The 26,468-nt window shown below is 52.1% G+C and overlaps 2 protein-coding genes across 8 annotated transcripts in view; one reads left to right on the forward strand and one right to left on the reverse strand.

Annotated features, from left to right (window-relative positions):
• Window positions 1–771: 771 nt before the first annotated feature.
• On the reverse strand, window positions 772–22,741 carry LOC309961714 (stomatin-like protein 1; the record flags this gene model as incomplete). Of its 6 annotated transcripts, none has more annotated exons than XM_082839210.1 (7): window positions 772–1,340; window positions 1,869–2,081; window positions 2,547–2,742; window positions 19,205–19,408; window positions 19,689–19,838; window positions 20,899–21,005; window positions 22,609–22,741. In XM_082839210.1, 7 exons carry the CDS (start codon window positions 22,739–22,741, stop codon window positions 1,147–1,149), a joined length of 1,197 nt encoding a protein of 398 aa, XP_082695336.1. In that variant the 3' UTR covers window positions 772–1,146. The 6 variants fall into 6 exon arrangements, with proteins under 6 accessions (XP_082695336.1, XP_082695335.1, XP_082695334.1 ...); XM_082839209.1 differs by lacking the exons at window positions 772–1,340; window positions 1,869–2,081; window positions 2,547–2,742 and adding exons at window positions 14,196–14,764; window positions 15,293–15,502; window positions 15,971–16,166; XM_082839208.1 differs by lacking the exons at window positions 772–1,340; window positions 1,869–2,081; window positions 2,547–2,742 and adding exons at window positions 14,196–14,764; window positions 15,293–15,505; window positions 15,971–16,166.
• Window positions 22,742–25,315: 2,574 nt separating this feature from the next.
• The window catches only part of PML (PML nuclear body scaffold), a 41,937-nt gene continuing 40,784 nt past the window's right edge, over window positions 25,316–26,468 (forward strand). For both annotated transcript variants that reach the window (XM_082842584.1, XM_082842585.1), the window contains exon 1: window positions 25,316–25,514. In XM_082842584.1, coding sequence (XP_082698710.1) covers window positions 25,386–25,514 — 129 coding nt within the window. In that variant the 5' untranslated portion in view covers window positions 25,316–25,385. The remainder of the gene's footprint in view (window positions 25,515–26,468) is intronic.

Genomic DNA, 26,468 nt, shown 5'->3' on the forward strand with positions numbered 1-26,468 from the left:
AACCTGAGATGTCTAAGGCCCCCCTTCTCTGGGGTCCCTGAGTTTTGGGCCAGAACAGTAGGGAAACAGTGACCAGGGGTATAACAGGAGGCGCAGCTGATAGCAGCTCCTACCCCTCTCTTGAATGTGATACGAGCCCCCAGCCCTGCCTTCATTAGGTTGTTTGCCAGACCAGCTCTGTCACACCCACACCCCCTCTTTCCTGCCAAACCTCTACCCTGACTATAAAGGGAAACAGAGTGCCCTGCTGCTGCCTGCTTTGAGGCCCTCGGCAGGAAGTGGAACTGTGGGTGATTGAAGAGCACTGTCAGGGCTTGTGTCACCCTTCAGGGCCTGGGCCCCGGTCCGGCAGCAGGGGCATCACCTCAGAGACCCTCCGACCCACCTCCATTACCCCTATTTCTCTCCAAATACATTGTAAACATCACATTTATTTGAGGTTTTCAAACCTCCGGAAAGCAAAGCAACAGCAGGGCTCTCCTTCATGCTGCCCCGGGCTCCAGTCTGTCAGGCATGCAAGACCGAGCTGGGAGACGAGTCAAGACAGACGTCTTCAAGAGCAGAGCCGGGGAGCAGCCAGCCCCACTCTTTCCTGTCCCCATCCCCCCAGCCTGGGCCTGGACTGCAATCAGCAGGGCAGACCCAGCCGATCCCCAGACCCCTCCCACCGCAGGGGCCTCTTCTCGGGGGCCGCCGTCCCTCTCCCTCCTCCAGCCTCTCTGAGCCCACTTCTGGAGCTTGGAGCCCGAGCGGCACGCATTGCTCCCTCACACTGGGACCAAGGCAGCTGCTGTCAGGCTGTTTCTGTCAGCCCTGGCTCTCCAGTCAGGCAGGCAGCACAGCACAGCAGGCCTGGCTCTCCTGTCATCGCGCTGTGCACCCAGCTCAGACCGGGTACGCGGCAGGGGACCAGGATCAGCAAAGGCTTGTCCAGAGAACCACTGTGGATGAGAAGGGCAGGGCCGCCTGACTCGGCCTTTCCCAGTCTCCAGGGTCTCCCAGCCTCCACTCCTTGGCTCTTGCTGGGCCTGAAACTTCTCAGGGCCTCAACAATCCAAGGTGCAGTGTCAATGACTCCTCCTCCAAGATGCCCCCCTGGCTTGGTGCCAGGCTCGGGGCTGGGCTATGGACAGTCAGCCAAACCTGCTACTTCAAGGCCCTGAGGACAGCCTCCAGCTTCATGGCCACGGCCAGGTCGCCCTTCACCTTCAGCCGCCCGCTCATGTAGGCCCCCAGGGGCCGCAGCTCCCTGCACAACAGGGCCTGCAGGTCCTCCTCGGCCATCTCCACCACCACATCAGGGATGGCATCAGGCACCCCATGCCCCACCCTCCCTTGCCCTGTAGGGAGAAAGAAAACTGAGCATTAGTAGGGGGACGACTATGCTGCAGGGGGTAGAAGAGGTTAGCATGTCCCACTGGGAGGGGTGGAAATAGTGGTTAAGCGTTCAAATCCTAATACCCTGGGTTCAAGTCCCATTGGCTGTGTGACCGCTCAGAGCCTCAGTTTCCAAACTGGTGAAATGGGGATGACGATGATACTCCCTAAATCATACGCTGATGATGAGAAGTAGGTGGGATAACGCACAAAACATGCTCAGCGCTGAGCCTGCCGTGAACAGGACCGCAACGTGTGTAGGGCGCTTGGCACAGGAAGCTCGGCCATCTGAGTCATCCTGCTGACGAGGACAGGGCAGGGAGACCGAGGCCTGGGTAGTCACTGTCTGCAAATGGCATCGGAGCCCCTGACTGCTATGGGTTTGCCCTAAACTGGGGGCAGGAGCAGGGCCCAGTCTGAAAAAGGACCGTGGGTGGTCGGGGCTACGAGCAACCCGGGTGGAAGGAAGACAGCAGGGAGGGCAGCTGCACCTGTAGTGAGGTCCAAGAAGTAGATGCTCTGGGTGCCACTGGGCAGGGCGACATTGAACTGGTAGCAGGCCCCGACCTGGCTGACCAGGGCCTCAGACAGGAAGGGCTTCAGAGCCGTCAGCAGCCCCTCGGCCACTGGCTGCTTGGGGCTGGACCCGGCACCACCATGAGGGGCAGACGGCTCAACCTCGTTCACCATATCCAAGGTATCTGCTGGGGGCGGCCGAGGGGATTGGGGAGGGAGGCAGAGAGAAGGAGGTCAACGTGCTGCCAAGGTCAACGTGTGGCCTCCGTACCTTCGCGGCAGTTCCGTCTTACACCCTCTTCAGGCCCACGTTCAGTTTCCTCCTCAATTTCCTAAGAAGCTGCCCTTGAGATTTTAGCCATAACCCCAAATGCCATTTCTAAGCTACTCCAGCCTTGAATCCAAAACTCTGCTGGATGCTGTTGCTTCCTCCCATGGAGGCTCCCAAAGGCCTCCACACACTCAGACACCTGGACTCTTCTCACTGCCTTAGCTCTGGTCAGCTCTAGAATCGGGGTGGCCTGAACAGCTGGGCGGGGTGTGCACTGCACAAGCTGCTTGGTTAAGGGAACAAGTAGCAAAGTTCAGTCTGTGCTGGACACCAAGCTGAGCGCCCCGGGGAGCACCCTCACTCTTTCCCCGAGGCTCCTTACCTGGCTCGGGGAGTGGGGCACCTCCTGCCACTGAAGACATGCCTCCTCCCAGGAAGTGGAGGGCCAGCTGCTGCAGGGTGCTGTCCAGGCTGGGCCCAGCTGGACTGTCCTGGGGCAGCTGGAGCACGGCCTCCACTGCCAGCTCCACGCGGTCCACCTCCAGCCCCCAGGCCCTGGTCACGTCGTTGATCTCCAGCTGCAGGATGGTGTGGGGAGAAATGGCACTCATGCAACAAACCTTTCCAGAGCACGTTCTTTAGGCAGGCTGGTATGGCCATGGTGGCACATGAGGCACCAGGCCTGCCCTTGAGAAGTTCCCAGCCTGGGACGGAGGCAGAGGGCAATTACAACCCAGCTGTGGGCAGCTGGTAGTGAGCAATCAGGAGAGTGTGTGGGGCAGGGAGGAGGGGGTGATGCCAGGAGGAGGAGGAATCATCCAGGTGAAGGGGCATCAAAGGAGGGCCCTTCCAGGCAATGGGAAGAGCAGGTGCCAAAATGCAGAAAGGAGCACCTCGAATGTTCGGGGACCCCTGAGGAACCACAGTTCCATTTAGCTGGACCCTCAGTTGTGGCCTGGGACACCAGAGACAGCCGAGGGCTCAGAGGAGGTTGCTCCCGCTCACTCGGATCTATTCTGAGGCACAAGGAGTCCCAGAGATGAGTTTAGCAGGCAAGTGACAGAGCAGTCTTGTTGTTGCAAAGATTCTCTTGGCTGCCGTGTGGACACTGGATTGGAGGGGCTGAGGGTAGAGGCATGGAGACCAGGTAGGACATTGTTTCAAACCGAAGGCAAAAGTGATGCAGATGCGGTGTCAGGCAGAGAGGCGGCTGTGAGCCGAGACACACCAGGGGAGGGGCACAACTCTGTAAACTCTCTTAAGCTACAGAAGGACACTAGAGAAATAGAACTGCTGGACTTATCGGCTGCCCGGATGTGCGAAAACAAGGAGGGCGGTGAGGAGCCACGTTTCTAGTATGGCTGCCTGCACGGATCAGGAACGCGGGCGTTTATCCAGAGAGCATACACAGAGGAAGACACAGATTTGGTGGGGTGGGGTGGGTAGGGAAGGAATGGTGACTTTTTAAACACGTTAAGCTTGAGGTGTCTACGGGACGGCCAACCGCAATTGGATAAGTGGGGCCAGGAAGCAGGGCAGAGTGGGACTGGATCGGAGTGTTGAGAATAATTAGTGTCTAGAGTTAGCAGAAAGCCCCAAGTGGGTAAGCTCTCCTGGGAGGTCACAGGTGAGAAGAGACCACTGAGGGAAACCTGGAAACAGAAGGGCAGAAGAACAGGGAGTAACCAGGAGTGTGGAATAATGGAAGCAGAGGATCCAAGAATAATGGAAGGATGGGTCCATGGAGTCAAAGGCTGCCTCCAGGTGAAGTAAGGGAAGGACTGAGAAGTGCCCCTGTGCTAGCAAGAGGGAGGTCACCATGAGGTTGGCAGTGACGTCAGTCTTAGGAGCGTGGGGGGAGCCTAGATGAAGGACAGGAGGGGAGGAAGGAAAGGGGAGAGAGGGGTTAAGAGCTAGAGGGGGTCTGGGACAAAGGGAAAATATGTGTCCTCACAAAAAGGCAAGAAGAGGCTGAATTGAGGGAGGGAGCCGAGTCCTGAGCCCAGAGCACTGCCCGGTGCAGAGGAAGCAGATGCTTCCAGTGAGACAGGGAAACAGCACAGATGTAGATGAGTTTGAAGGGGTGATGCTGGAGGAAGCTGAAAGAGTTCTCACCCTAGAGTGTTTTCTCCTGAGGATTAAGAGGCAAGGCCTGTGGCAGAGGGACGGGTGGGGTGGCAATGGGGGAGGCTGGGCTGGGGCAGTGAGGGGTGAAGTGCTAGTGAATCTATAATTTCAAAATAAAAATAATAAAATATGCATAACTATAATCCAACCCCTTCTAATTGCCTGCCCTACTGCCAGCCTGGTCCAAGCCACTATCATCCCTTGCCTGGATTATTACAACGGCCTCTTAATGGGTCTCTGTTTTTTCGGAGCTTGCAAGGGAGTCAGCCACTATGGCTCTGTTTTGGCAGAGACTCAAAGACAGGCAGAGGAGTGGAAAGCTCTATAGTGGAAAACAGGGAAGGCCTCAGGTGTGCCCTGACCGGGGGCTGCGAGCCCCGGGAGCTGGAGGCGGGCTGACCAGAAGGGGGCAGCCTATGTGATTGGTTAGGGATGCATATTTGGCTTTCTCTGGTTGGTCCCAAGTTGGAAGCAGGGACAAAAATTAGTGAAGCTGTGAGTTATAAATCGAGTCCTGACCACTGGGGGCTGATAGTTACAGAAGTTATTGTTTTGCTTCCTGGATCGTCACTCGAGATAGCAGGCTGGCTTCCTGCGAGTCTGACTTCCGGCAGGCTGGCTTTCGGGGCTGACTGTTGCATATGAGGGGTTGGTTTCCTGGCAGGTTGCTGCAGGTTGAGGATCAGAGTTGTTTTTATATGTGGTCTGGCCCTTGTCTGTTTGTACAGTCAGTTCCTCTCCTAGAACTCTCCAGCAGCATCCCACTGCACAGAGTCCTTACAATGGCTACAAGGCTCCACATGAACTGGCCCCATTTTCACCTGTAGCCTCATCTCCCACTCTCCCCCGCTCTCCACTCCAGGCACACTGGCCTCCGTGCTGTTCCAAAACATGCCAGGCCCTCTCTCAAGGCACCGGTGGCCTTCTAACATACTGTATGACTTTTTTTTTAATAATGTATATTTAGGCGAAGGGGCAGTGATCAGGGGAGCTGGTATCAACATAAGCTGCCCTCTGGAACCTTCATCCCCTGTGCCTGAGTCGCAGACTCGGTTTTTAAGGTGCCAAAGCTGAGTTTGGATAATCGAGGCTGTTTGCAGTTCTTCCCAGCCCAGTATCCCGATCAGCATGGGTGTAAAAATCCATTCCGGATGAGCAGGCCCTCATGCGGTACCCGTGTCCTTTCTTATTCTTAATGCTTGTTGTTCATGTCTGGCTCTCCAAACTAGAATGTAAATGCCACAGGGATAGGCATCTTGGTTTATTCATTCACTACCATTCCAACACCTATGACATTGCCTTGTCCAGCACAGAGTGAGTGCCCAATACAACTTTTTAGAATGAATGATTAAAAGAATAGGGGATTATGCGTGTGTGCAGATACATTGAATGACATCTGCTAATTCTTATTGGGCGCTTGGAGTTCACTGGGCATTGTGCTTAATGCTTTCATATATTATCCCATTTTTATCCTTTATAGCTCTCCTATAGGGTAGGTATTATCAGGGCCACTTAATTGTTCAGGTAAGGTAGTCCCAAGGGACACAGTGCCCAGCGTTCCAGAGCTTCTCAGGAACCTACATACATGATTAAAACCTGAGAAAAGTCTGACTCCAAAATACAAAAACTACAGAATAACCCAAATGAATAAATGTTTAATCAAATGTCTACAAACTGTCATCAATTGTTAATTTATGTCATTAATTCTGTGCCAATTTCTTTAATCATTAGATGTAGTGTTCGTAAGAATTTCATTCTATTTGAAAATAATTTGTAGATTAGATTTTTTAAAACTCTGCAAGGACTTCCAGAATGCAAACGAATGCCCACGGAGTGCTGAGAACTTGTAGATAATTATACCGTGAATGAATTACTCTTAGCCAAATAATTTCCAAGGCAAACTTACGAAAATCACTTCATATTATTTTACAGTAATATATTTAATGTAGCAATTCTGTGCATTTTAATAATTGATTTGGGGGAGGAACCTCCAAAACTAATAGCACCTTATCCTAGGAAGGTCTTAAAATGGCCTTTGATATAATTAGCCCCATTTTGCAGATTTAGCTCCATGATCTGCAGTTTCCTGGTTACTCTGGTCAACCTCCCCCAATTCTCCTGGCCACATTCTCGCACTTGCCTGTCCCTCACTTCCCTCCCTAACCCCATCACCGCTCAGCCCGCCCTGGGCCTGGGTGCACACAGGGATGTGTGTATGTGTATGGGAACCATCAGGCAAGGTGAGCATCTCCTAGGCCTGCACCTCAGGCTCTGGTTCTGCTCTGCACTTTTTCTCCACAGTGGCAACTCCTCTGTCCCCAAGATCCTTCCCAGCCCTTGAAAGCACATCTGGAAAGAGAAAACCAGCCATCTCCCAAACTGCCACAAGATGGTGCCACAAGCGCATGACTGGGCTTCTGTGGGCTCCCTTCAAGGAGCGGAGACTCAGACCAGGAGGACGAGCGCCCGGGAGACCACTTGAGTGTCCTCCTCACAAGCATCTTCTGCTCCTCAGGGGTGACTCTCAGGGCCCTGTTCTGGGCCCTGTGCCAGGCACAGTGGTTTGGCTCCTACTTCCTCTTGCTGTCCCTGTCTCCCTGTTGTTTTGTCTCTCCTTGTTCATCTTCCAGCCTCCCTCTGTCTGTCTCTATCTTTCCCTCTCCCTCAGTCTCTCCCTCCATCTCTCCCTCCGTCTCTCCTCTCTCCCTATCCCCACCTGTCTCCCTCTGTCCTCTATCTGTCTCTCTCTACCTCCATCTTCCTCGGTAAATCTAATGCTGCTTCATCTTATTCAACAAGTCCATTTTAAAAACCAGCTGCTGGGACTTCCCTGCACATCCAGTGGTTAAGAATCTGCCTTCCAATGCAGGAGACACAGTTCAATCCCTGGTCGGGGAACTAAGACCTCACATGCTGCGGGGCAACTAAGCCCAGGCGCGGCAACTACTGACTGAGCCCGCAGGCTGCAATCTACAGCGCCCTGGAGCCTGTGTGCCACAACTGGAGAGAGAAAACCCACACGCCACAACTAAAGAGTAGCCCATGCGCCACAGCGAAGAGCCCGCGCCACAACGAAAGATCACACGTGCCTCAACTAAGACCCGATGCGCAAAAAAAATTAAAGGAAAAAAAGAGAAATAACTATTAAGAAATAAAAACCAGTTGCTGGTGCCCATTATATGGCAGACACTGTGCCAGGCTCTGGAAAGTCAATGACAGCACAGTCCAGGGGAAGAGGCTCCCAGCAGAGGACTGTGGTGGGCAGGTCCCTTTTATCCTCAGCCTCCTCCCTCTCCTCGCCCCTCCCTTTCCTCTCTGTTCTTTCCCTGTCTTCTCTCCTTTCCTCTCTCTCTTTCCAGCCTCTCTCCTGGCTGAGTGGCAGAGAATCTGGGGCAGCAGATGGGGAACGTGCCCCTCTCTGTCCACCCCTACACAGTCCACACCCATCCCCATACAGTGGAGTAGGGCTTAGCAGGGCAACACAAAGCCCCAGGATCTTGACACCCCCTTTATTCTAAGCCATTCCCACTGCACCATGGCCCCCACTGACGTAGAGGAAGAGTCATGGGCTAGGAGGTATGAGACATAGGTTCTGGGCCCAGCCATGCCACAATCCCTCTGCGAAGGCTTTCTCCGGGCCTTGGTCTTCCCATCTGTGGACCAATCATCTCCTGCTCCCTTCCAGCTCTGCACCCTAGTTCTACAGGACTGTCCTTACCTGGCCACCTTCTAGGATCACCTCGCACTCCCAGTTTCTCTTTGTCAGTCTTGAAGACATTGGCCTGTGGCCATCACTAAACGACTTGCTGTCCTGGCTGGGGAGCTGGACTCCACTTGGCCTAGGATGGGAATCAAGAACCACTCACCACGATGAGCCAGAAAACTTCTCCTTCCAGCTACCCCTCCAACACGCAAATCTCCCCAAGTCCCCACCCCCTCAACACTCTCATTTCATGGTTTTTGGCTTGGAGGCCCCACCGAAAGGCTAACCCTGCGAGGCCTGTGTGAATGACCCAATGACTAAGATTTTACCACTAGCACTTCTTTCCCTTGAAATTGTTACAGTTAATAAACATCCCAGAGCCGCATCCCTACCCCACCCCGTCCCCATGTGCTAGGCTGTGCGTGGGGGGAGGGGTGGGGTTTGCCCCCATCCTTATTTCCTCCCTTCTTTCTCCAGGATTGAGGGAGGTTGTCAGTCTTCGTCCACAGCTAATCCCTCCATCAGGGCTCAGGATACCATTCCCGTCTCTTCCTCTAGAGTCTCCCTTTCTCTCTCCCTACTGGTCTTTCCCCTCAGCATAATACCCTCTCACTTCCACCTTAAAATTACCCACCTCTGTGCTAACCAATGCAATTACACAAGAGAAAGCATTTTAAAGTACTGAAATGAGGTGACGTTTGCAGGTGATTGTATACTGAAGATGAAGTACTATGAATAACAATACAGCTAGTAAGGTAAGAATTAAGTTAGTACCGTACAGAATTCCTACAGAGCAGTAAATTGCATTCTGATCAGATAATATAATGAAAGGAAAGACCTTACTTATAGTAATAGTATCAGAAAAGGTAAAGTACCTGGGAATAAGCTTGATAAGAAATGTTCAAGACCAATATGAACACTGTAAAACTTCTGAAGAATATTTAAAAAAACACATAAAAACATGCCAAGTTCACAGATAGGAAGAGTCAGTGTCATAAAGATTGCAATTTTCTGAGTTACTTCACACATTTAACATGATCTCAATAAAGATATAAACAATTTATTTTAACTAGACTGGGTAATTCTAAAGTTTATTTTTAAAAAAACAAAAGAAGAAGAACAGGCAGGAAGAATTTTTTTTCTTTTTCTTCTCTTTTCTTTTTTAATTTGGCCGGGCTGCGCGGCTTGCAGGATCTTACTTCCCCTACCAGGGATTGAACCCACGCACTCTGCGGTGAAAGCGCGGAGTCCTAACCACTGGACCACCAGGGAATTCCCAGGAAGAATTTCTTAAGAAGCATTAAAAAGAATTAATCTTACAGATATTAAACATTTTATGAAGCTTCAATCATTAAAACCATGTGGCCCCAGTGCATGGGCAAACATTAGTCCAGTGGAACACAACAGAAAACCCAGATATGGACCCCAAGACAAACAGAAATACATGGCATTGAAAAAAAAAATGTGGTTCTATATTTTATGCTCATTTAAATCCCGAGTGGGTCAAACAGCTACATGTAAAAAATAAAATAATGGGAGTACATGGAATTCCTTTATGATCTCAGAATGGAAGTTTTTATGACTTTAAACCTAAAAGTCATAAAATAAAATATATGTCATTTCAAATACATTTGTCAAATTTCATGGAAAAGTATAAGCAAAGTCAAAATACATACAATAAATTGGGTTAAAAAAATTTTACAACTCATATAAAAAACAGCTAATCTCCCTAGCATTTAAAGAGCTCCCAGGTGTCAAAACAAAACTAGAAACAACCAACACTAAAAAAATGGACAAAGTAGATGAAGTAACAGTTCACAGAAAAAGAAACACAATGGCTCTTAAACATATTACAAAATATTCAACTTCACACAAAATAAGAGAAATGAAAAAATTTAAGTTTTGAGGTAATCCAATGGGGAAAATGTATCTTTTCAACAAGAAGTGCTAGAATAATTGGATACCCATGGGGGGGAGGGCGGGGGGGGAAACACCTCAGCCTTTTATCTCATACCATACACAAAAAGTAACTCAAAATGGATCACAAGCCTAAAAGTAATAGCTGAATCTATAAACTTTTAGACTTTAGAAGAAAACATGGGGGAAAATCTTCAAGACCGTGAGCAAAGATGAGCAAAGACATCCAGGAAATGACACAAAACCTCTAACCATTGAAAAGTTATAGGGCTTCCCTGGTGGCGCAGTGGTTAAGAATCCGCCTGCCAATGCAGGGGACACAGGTTCGAGCCCTGGTCTGGGAAGATCTCACATGCCGCAGAGCAACTAAGCCCGTGTGCCACAACTACTGAGCCTGCACTCTAGAGCCTGCGAGCCACAGCTACTGAAGCTTGCGCACCTAGAGCCCGTGCACTGCAACAAGAGAAGCCCCCACTCGCCGCAACGAGAGAGAGCCCACGCGCACCAATGAAGACCCAACGCAGCCAAAAATAAATTAAATAAATAAATTTAGGGAAAAAAACTGGATAAAAAAAAAGTTGTAGACTGGACTTTATCAAAATTAAAATCTACTGCTTTTCAAGATAAAGCACTAAGAAGTTAGAAAGGCAAGCTACAGACTGAGAGAAAATATTCCAAATATGTGCTAAAAAACATGTATCCAGGATTTACTAGGAAGTCTTAAAGCTAATACGAATCTATACTGATAAGATAAATAAGCCATTTTTTAAAGTGAGAAAAAATATTGGACAGACACTTCACAAAAGAAGACATATGCCCAATAAGCACAAAGGAGGCTCAAAGCCATCAGTCACACCCAGTGAAAAAGACTGGCAGCACCAAGTGTTGGCACGACTATCTTGGAATTGGTTTGTTAGTTTCTTGACCCAGAAATTCTACTCCTGAGTATTTACCCAAATGAAAACATATATCCGTACGAAGACTTGTACACAGACAGATGTTCAGAGGAGGTCTGACAATCAAAACTGAAAACTACTCAAATGTCCATGAACAGATGAATATATAAATTGTACACATCTATCCATACAACAGAATATCACTAAAAATAAAAAAGAACAAACTACAAATACACATGATAACACAGATGATTCAAGAACACTAAAGGGAAAGAAGCTAGACAGAGAAGGGTACACACGGTATAGTTTCACTTGTACGAAACTCTAGAAAGATGAAATTTAATCAAAGTTACAGAAAGCAGACCAGTGGTGACCTGGACCTGGGGGGGCGGGGGCGGGGACAGCGAGGCTTGAATGGGAAGGGACACAAGGGAGCTACGTGAGTTGATGGAAATGTTCTATATCTTGATTGCGGTGGCTGGTGGTTACACGGTGTTCACATTTGTCAAAACACATCAAGCACATTTAAAATGGGTGCATTTTTATCATATCATACTTTAAAAAGTAAACGCTGGAGAAAGACAGCAAAAACCCTTTGCTTTTGCTGGGACTGAAAATCCAAGTCTTAAAAAGCAATAAGCAATTGAACAACTTTAAAAAATTATACTGAGATGCAACTTTTCACTTACTAGACTGTCAAAAAATCCAAAAGTTTAAAAACACATTGTGCTGGCATGGCTATGAGGAAAAACAGACTCTCACTCACTGATAATGGGAGCGTAAATTAGAATAACCCCCAGAGAAGGCATTTGGGCAATATTAAATTAGAAATGCTTTGACCTAGCAATTTCCTTTCTAGGACTTTATCCCACAGATGAACTTCAACCACAGGTGAAATAGCGTATGTGAAAGATTATTACTGCAAGATTGTTTGAAATAGCAAAACACACACAAAAAATCTGAATGTCCATCAATGCAAACCAGGTTAAATAAACTATGATACGCCCATTCAATGGAATCCTATGTAACTACAAAACTGAATAGGGAAAATCTAGGTGTGCTAATACGGAAAGATCCTCAACTGTAAGGTTAAGGGAACAGATCAACATTGTATTTGCTATGCTGCCATTTCTGTAAAAAAAATAAAAAACAAGCAACCCCCGTCCAGAGAATAATATATTTGGATTTTCTTGTAAATGTATTTTTTTTAAACCTCAACTTCTGGAACAATAACCAAGAAACTAATACCATGGGATACCTGTTTGAAAATATGTGGATGGAATCAGGAGTGTGAGGGACAATTTTCATAGCATGCCTTTTTAAAACTCTCTATTCAAAATTAAATACTTATTTTAAAATAACATCAGAATAATACATTATATATCAATATAGCATAATAATATAACTTTATCACTATTCATCAGGTTATCTTGAGGAAAACAAATATAGGAAGTGCCTAGTGCAGTACAGGGGCATACCTGGCACAGCGTCAGTCCCCCCAAAATCCCTGCATACATCCCCCTTCAGACTTTAGGTTTCAGTTTCCCAAATCGGAGGTGCCCACTACCTCTTCCTGTGCTCTCACAGGGACTTTCCCCCTCTACCGAATGTCTTTCCCCCATTTCCTTTCTTCTCTCATCTCCATGTAGCTGTGAGTCTCAGGCAACATCTCCTCAGGAAGCCTTCTTTGATGGACACCCTTCTCCCTCCCTCCCCACACCCTGGCCCCATTAGGTGCCCCTCGTCCACCCACTGGGGACTACAAAGTCTGCTGGGTCCTCCGAAACTCAGAGGCCTTGAACCTGTGGGCTCCCTTTCCTGGAGTGCTGGCCTCCCCAAGGAATGAGTTCCCCTGGACAGGAGGGTATTAACGGCTGGCAGCAGGCTTTGCTCTCCACCCACACAGACATCTAGAAAAGTTTGTTTCCCCTGTGATGCTGATCCTCCAACAGCCACAAAGAAGATCTGAGTTTTGGTTTCCCTTAAGCTTTCATGAGGAAGATGCGTGGGGTTTCCCCTCTTCCCCCTGGGGCACTGTGTGCAGTAACAATGGAGGGAACAGTGATGGATGGCTCGGGCATGTAGCTCATGGTCCAGCAGGGAGGGCAGGCACTTACACAAGAACAGTGACAGACACAGTGGGGAATAGGCACAACGACAGCGCCAAAGTAGAGGGGGAGCCCAGGCCAAGCAGAGAAGATCATGCCCCACCAGGGCTCACGGGCAGCGGGAGTGTGGCCGGTGGGGATTGGAGGGAAGGCTTCTGAACAGGCAGCCCTGGCTGGGCGGCCTCCAGGAGTGGAGAGAGGGACAGAGCAGGGGCAGCAACCTGGGGCTCTGGCCCTCCAGGAAGGGGCCCTGGGGCTGAAACCTGAACCCAATGGTGGTTTGGTCTACGCTGGTCTACCTCTACAAGAGGCCAAGGCGGGCACTGGCAGGAACAAAAGGGCAAACTGGATGGAGCCTGGTGCCAAGGCAGCTGGAGAGGGCCCCGAGGGGGAAGGCCTGGTGCCAGATCGCAGCCGGAGGCTGCTCCTCAAAGAGGAGCCTCAAATTTCTGTGTTTTTTTTGTTTTTTTAACAAGTCTCTCCAGGATGTGAGATTCATCATTTCTCAGAACCTGAGATGTCTAAGGCCCCCCTTCTCTGGGGTCCCTGAGTTTTGGGCCAGAACAGTAGGGAAACAGTGACCAGGGGTATAACAGGAGGCGCAGCTGATAGCAGCTCCTACCCCTCTCTTGAATGTGATACGAGCCCCCAGCCCTGCCTTCATTAGGTTGTTTGCCAGACCAGCTCTGTCACACCCACACCCCCTCTTTCCTGCCAAACCTCTACCCTGACTATAAAGGGAAACAGAGTGCCCTGCTGCTGCCTGCTTTGAGGCCCTCGGCAGGAAGTGGAACTGTGGGTGATTGAAGAGCACTGTCAGGGCTTGTGTCACCCTTCAGGGCCTGGGCCCCGGTCCGGCAGCAGGGGCATCACCTCAGAGACCCTCCGACCCACCTCCATTACCCCTATTTCTCTCCAAATACATTGTAAACATCACATTTATTTGAGGTTTTCAAACCTCCGGAAAGCAAAGCAACAGCAGGGCTCTCCTTCATGCTGCCCCGGGCTCCAGTCTGTCAGGCATGCAAGACCGAGCTGGGAGACGAGTCAAGACAGACGTCTTCAAGAGCAGAGCCGGGGAGCAGCCAGCCCCACTCTTTCCTGTCCCCATCCCCCCAGCCTGGGCCTGGACTGCAATCAGCAGGGCAGACCCAGCCGATCCCCAGACCCCTCCCACCGCAGGGGCCTCTTCTCGGGGGCCGCCGTCCCTCTCCCTCCTCCAGCCTCTCTGAGCCCACTTCTGGAGCTTGGAGCCCGAGCGGCACGCATTGCTCCCTCACACTGGGACCAAGGCAGCTGCTGTCAGGCTGTTTCTGTCAGCCCTGGCTCTCCAGTCAGGCAGGCAGCACAGCACAGCAGGCCTGGCTCTCCTGTCATCGCGCTGTGCACCCAGCTCAGACCGGGTACGCGGCAGGGGACCAGGATCAGCAAAGGCTTGTCCAGAGAACCACTGTGGATGAGAAGGGCAGGGCCGCCTGACTCGGCCTTTCCCAGTCTCCAGGGTCTCCCAGCCTCCACTCCTTGGCTCTTGCTGGGCCTGAAACTTCTCAGGGCCTCAACAATCCAAGGTGCAGTGTCAATGACTCCTCCTCCAAGATGCCCCCCTGGCTTGGTGCCAGGCTCGGGGCTGGGCTATGGACAGTCAGCCAAACCTGCTACTTCAAGGCCCTGAGGACAGCCTCCAGCTTCATGGCCACGGCCAGGTCGCCCTTCACCTTCAGCCGCCCGCTCATGTAGGCCCCCAGGGGCCGCAGCTCCCTGCACAACAGGGCCTGCAGGTCCTCCTCGGCCATCTCCACCACCACATCAGGGATGGCATCAGGCACCCCATGCCCCACCCTCCCTTGCCCTGTAGGGAGAAAGAAAACTGAGCATTAGTAGGGGGACGACTATGCTGCAGGGGGTAGAAGAGGTTAGCATGTCCCACTGGGAGGGGTGGAAATAGTGGTTAAGCGTTCAAATCCTAATACCCTGGGTTCAAGTCCCATTGGCTGTGTGACCGCTCAGAGCCTCAGTTTCCAAACTGGTGAAATGGGGATGACGATGATACTCCCTAAATCATACGCTGATGATGAGAAGTAGGTGGGATAACGCACAAAACATGCTCAGCGCTGAGCCTGCCGTGAACAGGACCGCAACGTGTGTAGGGCGCTTGGCACAGGAAGCTCGGCCATCTGAGTCATCCTGCTGACGAGGACAGGGCAGGGAGACCGAGGCCTGGGTAGTCACTGTCTGCAAATGGCATCGGAGCCCCTGACTGCTATGGGTTTGCCCTAAACTGGGGGCAGGAGCAGGGCCCAGTCTGAAAAAGGACCGTGGGTGGTCGGGGCTACGAGCAACCCGGGTGGAAGGAAGACAGCAGGGAGGGCAGCTGCACCTGTAGTGAGGTCCAAGAAGTAGATGCTCTGGGTGCCACTGGGCAGGGCGACATTGAACTGGTAGCAGGCCCCGACCTGGCTGACCAGGGCCTCAGACAGGAAGGGCTCCAGAGCCGTCAGCAGCCCCTCGGCCACTGGCTGCTTGGGGCTGGACCCGGCACCACCATGAGGGGCAGACGGCTCAACCTCGTTCACCATATCCAAGGTATCTGCTGGGGGCGGCCGAGGGGATTGGGGAGGGAGGCAGAGAGAAGGAGGTCAACGTGCTGCCAAGGTCAACGTGTGGCCTCCGTACCTTCGCGGCAGTTCCGTCTTACACCCTCTTCAGGCCCACGTTCAGTTTCCTCCTCAATTTCCTAAGAAGCTGCCCTTGAGATTTTAGCCATAACCCCAAATGCCATTTCTAAGCTACTCCAGCCTTGAATCCAAAACTCTGCTGGATGCTGTTGCTTCCTCCCATGGAGGCTCCCAAAGGCCTCCACACACTCAGACACCTGGACTCTTCTCACTGCCTTAGCTCTGGTCAGCTCTAGAATCGGGGTGGCCTGAACAGCTGGGCGGGGTGTGCACTGCACAAGCTGCTTGGTTAAGGGAACAAGTAGCAAAGTTCAGTCTGTGCTGGACACCAAGCTGAGCGCCCCGGGGAGCACCCTCACTCTTTCCCCGAGGCTCCTTACCTGGCTCGGGGAGTGGGGCACCTCCTGCCACTGAAGACATGCCTCCTCCCAGGAAGTGGAGGGCCAGCTGCTGCAGGGTGCTGTCCAGGCTGGGCCCAGCTGGACTGTCCTGGGGCAGCTGGAGCACGGCCTCCACTGCCAGCTCCACGCGGTCCACCTCCAGCCCCCAGGCCCTGGTCACGTCGTTGATCTCCAGCTGCAGGATGGTGTGGGGAGAAATGGCACTCATGCAACAAACCTTTCCAGAGCACGTTCTTTAGGCAGGCTGGTATGGCCATGGTGGCACATGAGGCACCAGGCCTGCCCTTGAGAAGTTCCCAGCCTGGGACGGAGGCAGAGGGCAATTACAACCCAGCTGTGGGCAGCTGGTAGTGAGCAATCAGGAGAGTGTGTGGGGCAGGGAGGAGGGGGTGATGCCAGGAGGAGGAGGAATCATCCAGGTGAAGGGGCATCAAAGGAGGGCCCTTCCAGGCAATGGGAAGAGCAGGTGCCAAAATGCAGAAAGGAGCACCTCGAATGTTCGGGGACCCCTGAGGAACCACAGTTCCATTTAGCTGGACCCTCAGTTGTGGCCTGGGACACCAGAGACAGCCGAGGGCTCAGAGGAGGTTGCTCCCGCTCACTCGGATCTATTCTGAGGCACAAGGAGTCCCAGAGATGAGTTTAGCAGGCAAGTGACAGAGCAGTCTTGTTGTTGCAAAGATTCTCTTGGCTGCCGTGTGGACACTGGATTGGAGGGGCTGAGGGTAGAGGCATGGAGACCAGGTAGGACATTGTTTCAAACCGAAGGCAAAAGTGATGCAGATGCGGTGTCAGGCAGAGAGGCGGCTGTGAGCCGAGACACACCAGGGGAGGGGCACAACTCTGTAAACTCTCTTAAGCTACAGAAGGACACTAGAGAAATAGAACCGCTGGACTTATCGGCTGCCCAGATGTGCGAAAACAAGGAGGGCGGTGAGGAGCCACATTTCTAGTATGGCTGCCTGCACGGATCAGGAACGCGGGCGTTTATCCAGAGAGCATACACAGAGGAAGACACAGATTTGGGGGTGGGTAGGGAAGGAATGGTGACTTTTTAAACACGTTAAGCTTGAGGTGTCTACGGGACGGCCAACCGCAATTGGATAAGTGAGGCCAGGAAGCAGGGCAGAGTGGGACTGGATCGGAGTGTTGAGAATAATTAGTGTCTAGAGTTAGCAGAAAGCCCCAAGTAGGTAAGCTCTCCTGGGAGGTCACAGGTGAGAAGAGACCACTGAGGGAAACCTGGAAACAGAAGGGCAGAAGAACAGGGAGTAACCAGGAATGTGGAATAATGGAAGCAGAGGATCCAAGAATAATGGAAGGATGGGTCCATGGAGTCAAAGGCTGCCTCCAGGTGAAGTAAGGGAAGGACTGAGAAGTGCCCCTGTGCTAGCAAGAGGGAGGTCACCATGAGGTCGGCAGTGACGTCAGTCTTAGGAGCGTGGGGGGAGCCTAGATGAAGGACAGGAGGGGAGGAAGGAAAGGGGAGAGAGGGGTTAAGAGCTAGAGGGGGTCTGGGACAAAGGGAAAATATGTGTCCTCACAAAAAGGCAAGAAGAGGCTGAATTGAGGGAGGGAGCCGAGTCCTGAGCCCAGAGCACTGCCCGGTGCAGAGGAAGCAGATGCTTCCAGTGAGACAGGGAAACAGCACAGATGTAGATAAGTTTGAAGGGGTGATGCTGGAGGAAGCTGAAAGAGTTCTCACCCTAGAGTGTTTTCTCCTGAGGATTAAGAGGCAAGGCCTGTGGCAGAGGGACGGGTGGGGTGGCAATGGGGGAGGCTGGGCTGGGGCAGTGAGGGGTGAAGTGGCTGGCCTGGAGCAGCTAAGGAGGGCCCAGCAAGTGAGAGGTGGGGAGCATGCAATCCCTCTAGAGGAAAAGTACGCAGAAGCAGGGGCGCGGTGAGAATGAGAAACATATGCCTGAAACGGGCCTTAGGGAGGTGTGCTGGATTTCCTGAGTTTTCATTTTAGCCAGGCAATGACCCCACTTTACCAGGAGCCAACTCAATCTGGGCAATGGCCCTACATGACTCTAATGTCCTGGTATGGGACTCACTCCCTCAGATGGCCTCTCTTGGCTTTGCTGCACCAAAGCCATGTGCAACAAGGCCGAGAGCAATTTTCTCTTCCTAAAGGTAGATCAAAACGGAATGTGGTTTCATGAAAAAAATTATCAAATTGTGATCTGAGTTGTATAGGACTGAGCACTGGATTGGGGGCCGGGGGGCAGGTGACCTGGCTCTGGTCCAGCTCTGCCCTGACCACAGGTCTTAGGGGCAAGTCAAATAATTTCTGAGCCTTAGTTTCCTTCCTCCAAAATAAAACAATAATACCAGCCTTTGCAGCAAAATGTAAAGCAGAGATACACTGAGCCAGGCAAAATGCTATGCATATGAGAGCTCCTCTTGGGAATTTCACCCAGTTGATTTATTTCCTGAAGGGACTGCGACCTCCAGGACTGGCATTACCCCACTCCCCTTCCTGTCCTCTAACCCTGGGGAAAGCAGATCTTAGGGGAACGAGGGGAAACTTCACCCACGGTTCCCCTGCCAGGACATGGGAGAAAGCACAAGGTGAACGTGAGGAGCAGGGGACACGCCTTCACACATGTATTTCAACCCCATCTTGTCACAGGAGGGATCTGAGGTGAATTCCAGGGTAACTGCTCACACTCAGAGAAGAGGCAGGAAAAAGGCCCAAATGCCCTCATGTCCCTTTGTTCTCTTCAGAACAAAGAACACAAACCCACAAAAATGCACATGCTGCCTCGGGGAGCATGGAATTCCCCTGAAGGTGACTGGGCCAGGAAGGCCCCTGCTCCTTTCACCCACCTGCCTGCCCCATGAGGCGGCCGAGTGCCCCTGAGGCCCAGTGTTGTCATGGCAATGCCTGCAGAGCAGTGAAGAGTGAAACCTCTTCACTGAAGAGTGAAACCTCAGGCAGGACCCAAGAATTTCTGTCAGGCCACTCCCCTGTCCCAGCCCCTTCACCTCCAGGGATAGATTTGCCTAAGATCGCTACGGTCTGTGCCATCTTCTGTTCCTCGACTCACAGTCCCACCCAGACCACTGACTCTTCAAAAGTTGTTACACTCTTGGGACATAAGGCAAACTGAGGCCCAGAGCGATCTGGTGCTCTGCTAAAGTGCCCTGGCAGGCAGAGCTGGGCCGAGGTGCCGGCCCCCGAACTCTGCCCTGTGTGGAGCTGCCTACCAGGAGCTGGTCGCTGATCTTGGGCTTCTCCATCTGGATCTCCCGCAGAGGCCTCTTGAGCAGAGCCTTGGTCATGGCATTCTGGGCCGTCATGCGTGTGGCTGTGTTCAGGTCCTTCACTGTCATCACCGACAGTACCGGGTCCCAGATGCGGAACTGGACGTCAGCCCCCACAGACAGCACAGCCCCATCCTTAGAGGCCAACTGTTGGGGAAGGCCATGAAAGAGGGGCTGGGGGCGCAGGGAGGCCAGGTCCACTGAGATCACCCAACCTGACCCACTCGCCTGGTCACTAGCTCCTCAGGGGCAAAATGGTATCCCCAAGTGCGTGGGCTTAGGTATATGGATCAAGGATGTCCTCCCAGCCCCCTCCCCCTTTTTCTGGTATCTTCCTCATTCCTCACCCCTAATGGCTACTCACAGGCCAATACACCCAGCATAAGCCCCCACTCCCTCTGTCCACAAGAGCCAAGAAGCCCCTCACCTTGCAAGGAGGGACACTGAAGGCTCGTGTCCTCAGATCCACCCTCTGAAAGGAGTCAATGAAGGGCAGGAGCAGAACCATACCGGGTCCTTGAGGGGTGCGGATCCGGCCCAGTCGAAACACGACCATGCGCTCATAGGTGGGCACGATCTGTCCACAGCAGCAAGGAAAAGGGTTGAAAGCACTGAGCTGCTGCTGGCAATGATGTCTCCCCAGGTCCCTCCCTCTCCTCTCTCCCTCTGGCCTTGTTCAGTGTCAGGTATCCTGAGCTCTGTCTTCCGATGAAAAAAACAAAGCTCTGAGAGGTTAACTGACGTGCTCAAAAATCTCAAAGCCCCCAAGTGAAACACAAGATCTGAACGCAGTTCTGAATGACTCCAAAAGCCACGGTCTCAACTGTCGTACTGTATTGACTTGATCCTCAGTGAAACCTTTCACCTGTGTGATCTGAAGCTAGACATGACTCAAACCAGGAAACTGTCTGCCCTTGTCTTAGTTAAGGGAAAAGCTGGGCTGCTCTAACAGCAGCCCCGAGCAAAGGGCTTTGCCAACTTCAGGTTCCTGGAATCCTCAAACAAGGAAATATGTCCAAATTGAGAAATGAAGTCTTAGAGAGGCAGTGACTTGCCCAAGGTCACATAATACTTGTTTCAGTGGCAGTTTGGGGACTAGGATTTAGGACCTTCTAAGGACTCCCTTCGAGATCACACCAAACCCCAAGCTTTCTAGAGACACTGGCTGTTGCCTGGGGCCACACTAGGGTAGGCTTCCACCTTCACTGCAGCTCTCAGGTGCAATCCTCAACTCTAGTTCATCCTTTCCCATCTGCACCATCCCTTGTTGAAAACGAGGCCTGAAATTCCTATTACTCATCACCTGCTGGGCCAGGTTGAGTGTTTTTCATTTCTAATTTAGCCTAACCCAAAGGGAGGAAGATATTTGTGTGCACCTTAAAGCCAGTGTTCAGACCCTCAAACTTGGGAGTTTGGGAAGACTTGTTTCTGCCACTTACTGGCTCCCAGTATGACTTTGGACAAGTCTGAGCTTCAGTTTCCTCATCTGAAAGGTGAGAATGAACAATTATTTTCCAGCCCATTTCACAGAGCTGTGATATTTGGGGGAAGGGGGCAGAGGATGGGGAATTCACCCACCAATGCCAAAGCTCTCCACGTGGCCCAACCATTCTGGGGGCTGATCCAGCCAGCCTTACCTTCAGGGCAAACCAACCAGAAATGGGGAAGGTGATCAGCAGCAGCAAGAACCCCAGGAAACTGATGAGGCCATGGCAGAGGCAGGAAGGCCAGCTCTGAGGTGCATCTGGGGACAAGAGAGCAGAGGTAGTCAAGGAATACCGACTGGGTCTGGCAGGACAGCTGCTGGCTGGGTGAACTCAGTCAACTGTACCTTTGGCCCACCTCCCCTTTCAGTGGCTCCTTCCTTTTCAGGGCTAAGATGTTCTTTCCAAGCTCACAGTTCTTCACTCCACTTTAGTGCCGTGCCCTAAGGACCTAATACTACTCTCATATCTTTGGGCAGGTGCTAGTTAAGGACTGTTCCTTCCTCCCATACACCAAAACAAATCTGTCCCAAGTCCCACCCTCACAAGGCCTATTCTCTGCGAGACAGTAGTCATTGGAATTGAGAAGCCAATCACATGATGCTCTCCTCACTGGGCTGAGCAGGAGTCAATCCTTTTGTCTGATTTATATTGCCTCCCATAGCTGGCAAAGCCAGGAGTACCTGGGCATCTGTAAGCACATGCTGGGTTCAACTGAATGCTGCTGGCATAACACCTCCTCTACTTTCAGCCCCAGAAGTGTGCTTTCAAGGAGTCCTTTTGGAGACAGCCTAAGGCTATCTGGTGAGGGTGGCATCACTGGACCTTAGCTTAAAGGGATAAAGCATCAATTGCCTTCAACAGATGCCAGAGATGAGGGCAAAGATGTTCTTTCCTAGTTCACAATTCTTCACCCCCCTTTAATGCCCTCTGGGCCATGCCTCGCTTGAAGCAGCTTCAGGTGACAGGTGGGGGACAGAGAGCTAGGAAAAGGAGATTCATCTGAACCACAGGTCCCTTCCCCCGTGAACCAGAAGCCCAGAATGGGAGTGAAAGCTGAGAAAACCCCAGAATCTGGGAGAGGTTATTTTCTGCTCTCTTTCCTCTCCCAACCCTGAACAGAGAGCAGACAGGAGCCTTGGCTCCACACTTCCAGGAACCCTGTACTTCCGGGCTCTCTGGGCCCCAGAATGCTAAATCTCCTTTCCTGCCTCGTTCTGACCCATGTGGCCCCTGCAGGAAAGGAACCCTTGGATAGGGGCAGCTGTCATTAGAGGAGGATCACAGAGGGGCCACATCCTCTGGGGTTTTGGTTGTTAGGCTGTGGCATGTGGGATCTGGCCTACGGGCCAAGGGAATAACTCAAGGATTTGGAGCAAGACAGGGCCTGGAAGACATGACAGGCACCTGAGGGCCTGCACATCTCCACCAGGGAACAGGGACATGCTCAAGCTTAGGGAGTCTAGAGGTGCCCCCTGAGGTGAAGATTCTGCCATTTCTTTGCAGCCAAGTGCCCTTGGCGTGCTGGTGACCTCCTATGCCTAGACCTTAGTTTCTTTCTAGGCAAAATGGAAACCTGAAATCTCTGGGCTGATAAAAGCCGAGGAGAAACGAGGTGGGGCGAGGCTTCTTGGAAGATGAGAGACCTCTGGTGCTGCAGCCCCGTGGCCCTAGGAGGGCTGGATTAGCAGTAGCATCCCAGCGCCTGATGCAAGCCCTTCTCCACATTGTGGAGACCCCCTCTCGGTCCCTCCTGTAAGGATGTGAGCGCGCAAGACCGGCTGACTCCCGAGAGGCAGAGGGTTCGGGCCCAGGGTTGCCAGCCGATCTCTCCCGGGTCCGCTGTGCTGGGCGGCCACTCACCGGCCCCAGGCCCCACGCCGCCCGGCTCCGGGGACAAGCAACCCTTCTGCGAGCCCAGGAAGCCGAAGCTCGACTGCTGGAAACGGTCAAAGTCCCCCAAGGGCAGCGCTCGGTACCCAGACCTGCCGAGCATGACTCCTAACGGGGGTACGCCCCGCGCCCCAGCACTGTACGCAGCCTGACCAGCCGGCCGCTACACCGCCCCACCCCTGCTGGTCGCCGTTCCGGGTTTCGTCTCCGCAGCCATGGGCGGTGGCCCTGGCGCAGAAGGAGGAGGCAGGACGGGCTCGACTCTCACCGTCGCACAGCGGCCCCTGCGCTGGGAGGACCGAAATGCGGCCGCGGGGCAGGGAGGGAGGGTAGTCCGTGTTCCTGGAAGCCCGCAGGAGTCCGTCCTCCTACACCCTGCTCCCACTAGGCCTTAGAAAAGGAGCAGGAAGAGAAGTTGAGCTTTGTAAGGGGCTTTTCAGGAGCTGAATCTTCTCCAGAAGCAAGGAAATGCTACCAGCCTTCTCAGCACGAACTCAAAAACTAGGGACGGATTTTGGGAAGGTTGCCCTTATATGGAATTAGGTTTTCTCCAAGGCATGATAAACAAATTATTCCTCTTTGTGTCCCCTCAGCCCAGCAAGCAGGGCCTGGCAAAGAGTGGATCTCAGTGCTTATCTGTTGAATGAAGGAGTAGCCAGATCATTGTGGGTCAAGGTGGGGCAGGAGGGCCTGAACTTGGGCACAAAAAGAAAGAAATTTCATGTGCAGACCTCAGGGAGCATGGCAGAGTACGGAAGGAGGGGATTGCACAGTGCTAACCCAGGGCAGCCCTCCAGAGCATCACAGAGGTGAGATCCTCAGTCTTGCAGTTGCAGAAGCAGCATGCCCCTTGATCCAGGTACCCAGAGGTAACTTGTCTCTCCATGGCTTGAGAAAACCCAAATGCAAATGGTGAATTTACTCTGAGAAGCATTCATTTCCAACAAGGTGTTGGGCAGGCTGTCTTCCAAAGCGGGCAAAGAAATTAATAAAGCTTTCCTTGTCTCACACATGCCAGCCCTCAGGCGCCTCAGTCCACTTCCAGGTCCCTTCTGCAGATGGCTGCTTACCATCTTTGGCTTTTACTGGTTTGATGGCCTGATTCTAAACCTCTGGAGGCACTGATCAAGCTGCAGGGTAGGGTAGGCTCCTGAGGCTTTGCACTGTCCCTGGGAAGTTAGTTCTCCCCACATCCCCCCACCCCCACCCCAGACTATAAACTTTACAAGAGATAGGCCCCATCACCATCCCTCTAGTCTGTCCCGGACTGGAACTGAGCACAAAAATGGGTACACGGGAGCCAGCACAATGACTGGGATGCTTTGAAGTTTGAAGACAGGGGTATTGGCCCAGTGATGCCACCTGGAGTTGTGCTTTCTCCCCTCACCAGCTTGGAGCTGGGCTTCTCCTTTGGCCAAGAGCTAACTTGCTCTCTCATTTTTTTTTTTTTTAATAAATATATTTATTTATTTATTTTTGGCTGCGTTGGGTCTTTGTTGCTGTGCACGGGCTTTCTCTAGTTGCGGTGAGTGGGGGCTACTCTCCGTTGCAGTGCGCCAGCTTCTCATTGCGGTGGCTTCTCTTGTTCCAGAGCACAGGCTTTAGGCGCGGGCTTTAGTAGTTGTGGCACCTGGGCTTAGCTGCTCCGTGGCATGTGGGATCTTCCCAGACCAGGGCTCGAACCCCTGTCCCCTGCATTGGCAGGAGGATTCTTAACCTCTGCGTCTCTCCTCACTCTTCTCATACCTGCCCACCAGCTCTTCCCATTCCCTCCCCACTCCCTACTGCCTCAGATTCACCAGCCCTTCCAACTGTCACACAAGGCATCGTCTTGTTCCCCTCATCTCCACTCAGTGTCCTCCTAGTGTCTCTGACACTGGTCTCTCCCCACATCCCACGGCCACTATCCTAGACCAGGCCACCTGCCCCTAGGTTGTCAGAATGACTGTCCCAATATACACTACAGATCATGTTGTTCCTCGTTTCCAAACCCTTCACCGACTGTCGCCCACAGTACTTGTCCATCTGCTTAGCTATCACCTTGCCCCAGCGCACTCCTGGGTCAACATTACTCATGGGTCCCCTCTTAAATCTGAAAATAACCAAAACTGAAACTGAAAACTAGTTGTTTTTTCTCAAAACTAGTTTCTAAACAACCTCTCCTGTTTCAAACCTCCATGCCTTTGCATGTGCTATTCTCTCTGCTTAAAGTGTCCCTCCAATTTCTGAATCCCTGGCGAATTCCCACCATTCCTTCATGTCCCAGCTGAGGGATCTCCTTTCCAGCCAGTCTCAATACTGTGTGAAAATCTCCTTTTGGCGGCCTGCTCCTCCATTAGATCTGGGGTTCTTCCAAAGTAGGAGCCACGTGTGGCTCACCTCTGCGTCTCCGGCTCCCAGCTGAGGGCTGGCACAAAGCTATGCCAGTGTGAGATGAATGAATGTTTCAAAACCGAGGGCGGGGGCTGCCTCCTTCCCGGTCAGCTCTGACACTGTCCAGCTGTGCGTCTACCCCTCTCCTCCCTCTCCCTCCTCCCTGCTCGAGGCGAGTCTTCAGAACCCACAGTCTACTTCTCCGCCCCTAGAACCGCCCACAGCTAGTGTCTCACTTCCTCTCGGGAGGCGGACGCTTGGGGGCCCCTCTCCTTTCGGACGCTTCAGGAGCTCAGACGTCAGACGCGAGCCTCTGGTTCAGCTTCTCCCGCCCTTCAGCATCAGAACCGAGAATCGAAACTGCACTGGATTCCATGCAGCAGGAGCCTAAACCCGCCGGATCTCCGGGGCCCCAGCAGGACCCCGCACTGCCCCACGCCCCCACCATGCCTCCCCCGGAGTCCCTCTCCAAAGGCCACGAGCACAGCCACAGCCCCACAGAGGTACTAGTACTGCGTTTGGGGAGATGGGGTTCAGGCTTTGTTGATTTTGGTTGGGGGAGATGTGGGGAGGGACAGGGGAACTTGGCCAAGCACCTTAAAGAGTGACACAAAGAAGGAAGACCAGGCATGAGGTCCTGACCTTCTCGGTTTGGGGTAGCGGTCACGGAAAGTAGAAAATGGGATGAGGATAAGTAAGTGGGGGGGCCTCTCTGGGCTGCGATTCTCCACGAGCAGGGGGGTAAGATGCTGAGGGTCAGTGGCACCCCGGACCGGACTCTTCCGCCCCCACGCTGGGACCTGCCTCTTATCCCCTGCCTCAGACGTCCCCTGCCTCAGACGAAGGACCACCTGTTAGGGAGAGTAGTAGCCATATTGCACCGGCCTGGGAACCCCCAACATGTCCCAGGTGTGGAAAAACAAGAACCCTAGTTCCCAGATCAGAAAGTGGGAGAGAGGTGTCTTGCCTTGGCTAAGGCCTCAGAGTTCCTGTGGTCTCTCCTTTAGGAAGCTTCTTGGATCCTTTTCTTGGAGCACCCTGCTCCCCTAACCCCCATCCCCAAGGGATTTATTAGTCTTCTCCTGCACAAACTCCCTAGCCACCCCCGACCCCCAAAGGAACTACTTAGATCAGTTGCTCTATGTTCTTCCAGGCCCTTTTTACTGTCCTTCATGAAAGTACAAATAACACCATATTGCAGTAACTTTCATTATTTGCATTTACATCTAAGAATAATATTAACAATACTAGTTAAGATTTATGAATATTTCTCATGGGCCAGGTACTGTATTAAGCACTTTTTTTTGTGGTAAAATGTTATCAAATATATATATTATGTATGTTTTCTCCATTTCTAAGTGTACACAGTTCAGTGGCATTAAATACATTCACAATGTTGTGTAGCCCTCACCACTGTCTATTTACAGAATTTTTTTATCCAAACAAAGTCTGTACCC

The sequence above is a fragment of the Leucopleurus acutus genome, assembly GCF_964270905.1.
Source record: "Leucopleurus acutus genome assembly, chromosome: 1".
NCBI lineage: Eukaryota > Metazoa > Chordata > Mammalia > Artiodactyla > Delphinidae > Leucopleurus > Leucopleurus acutus.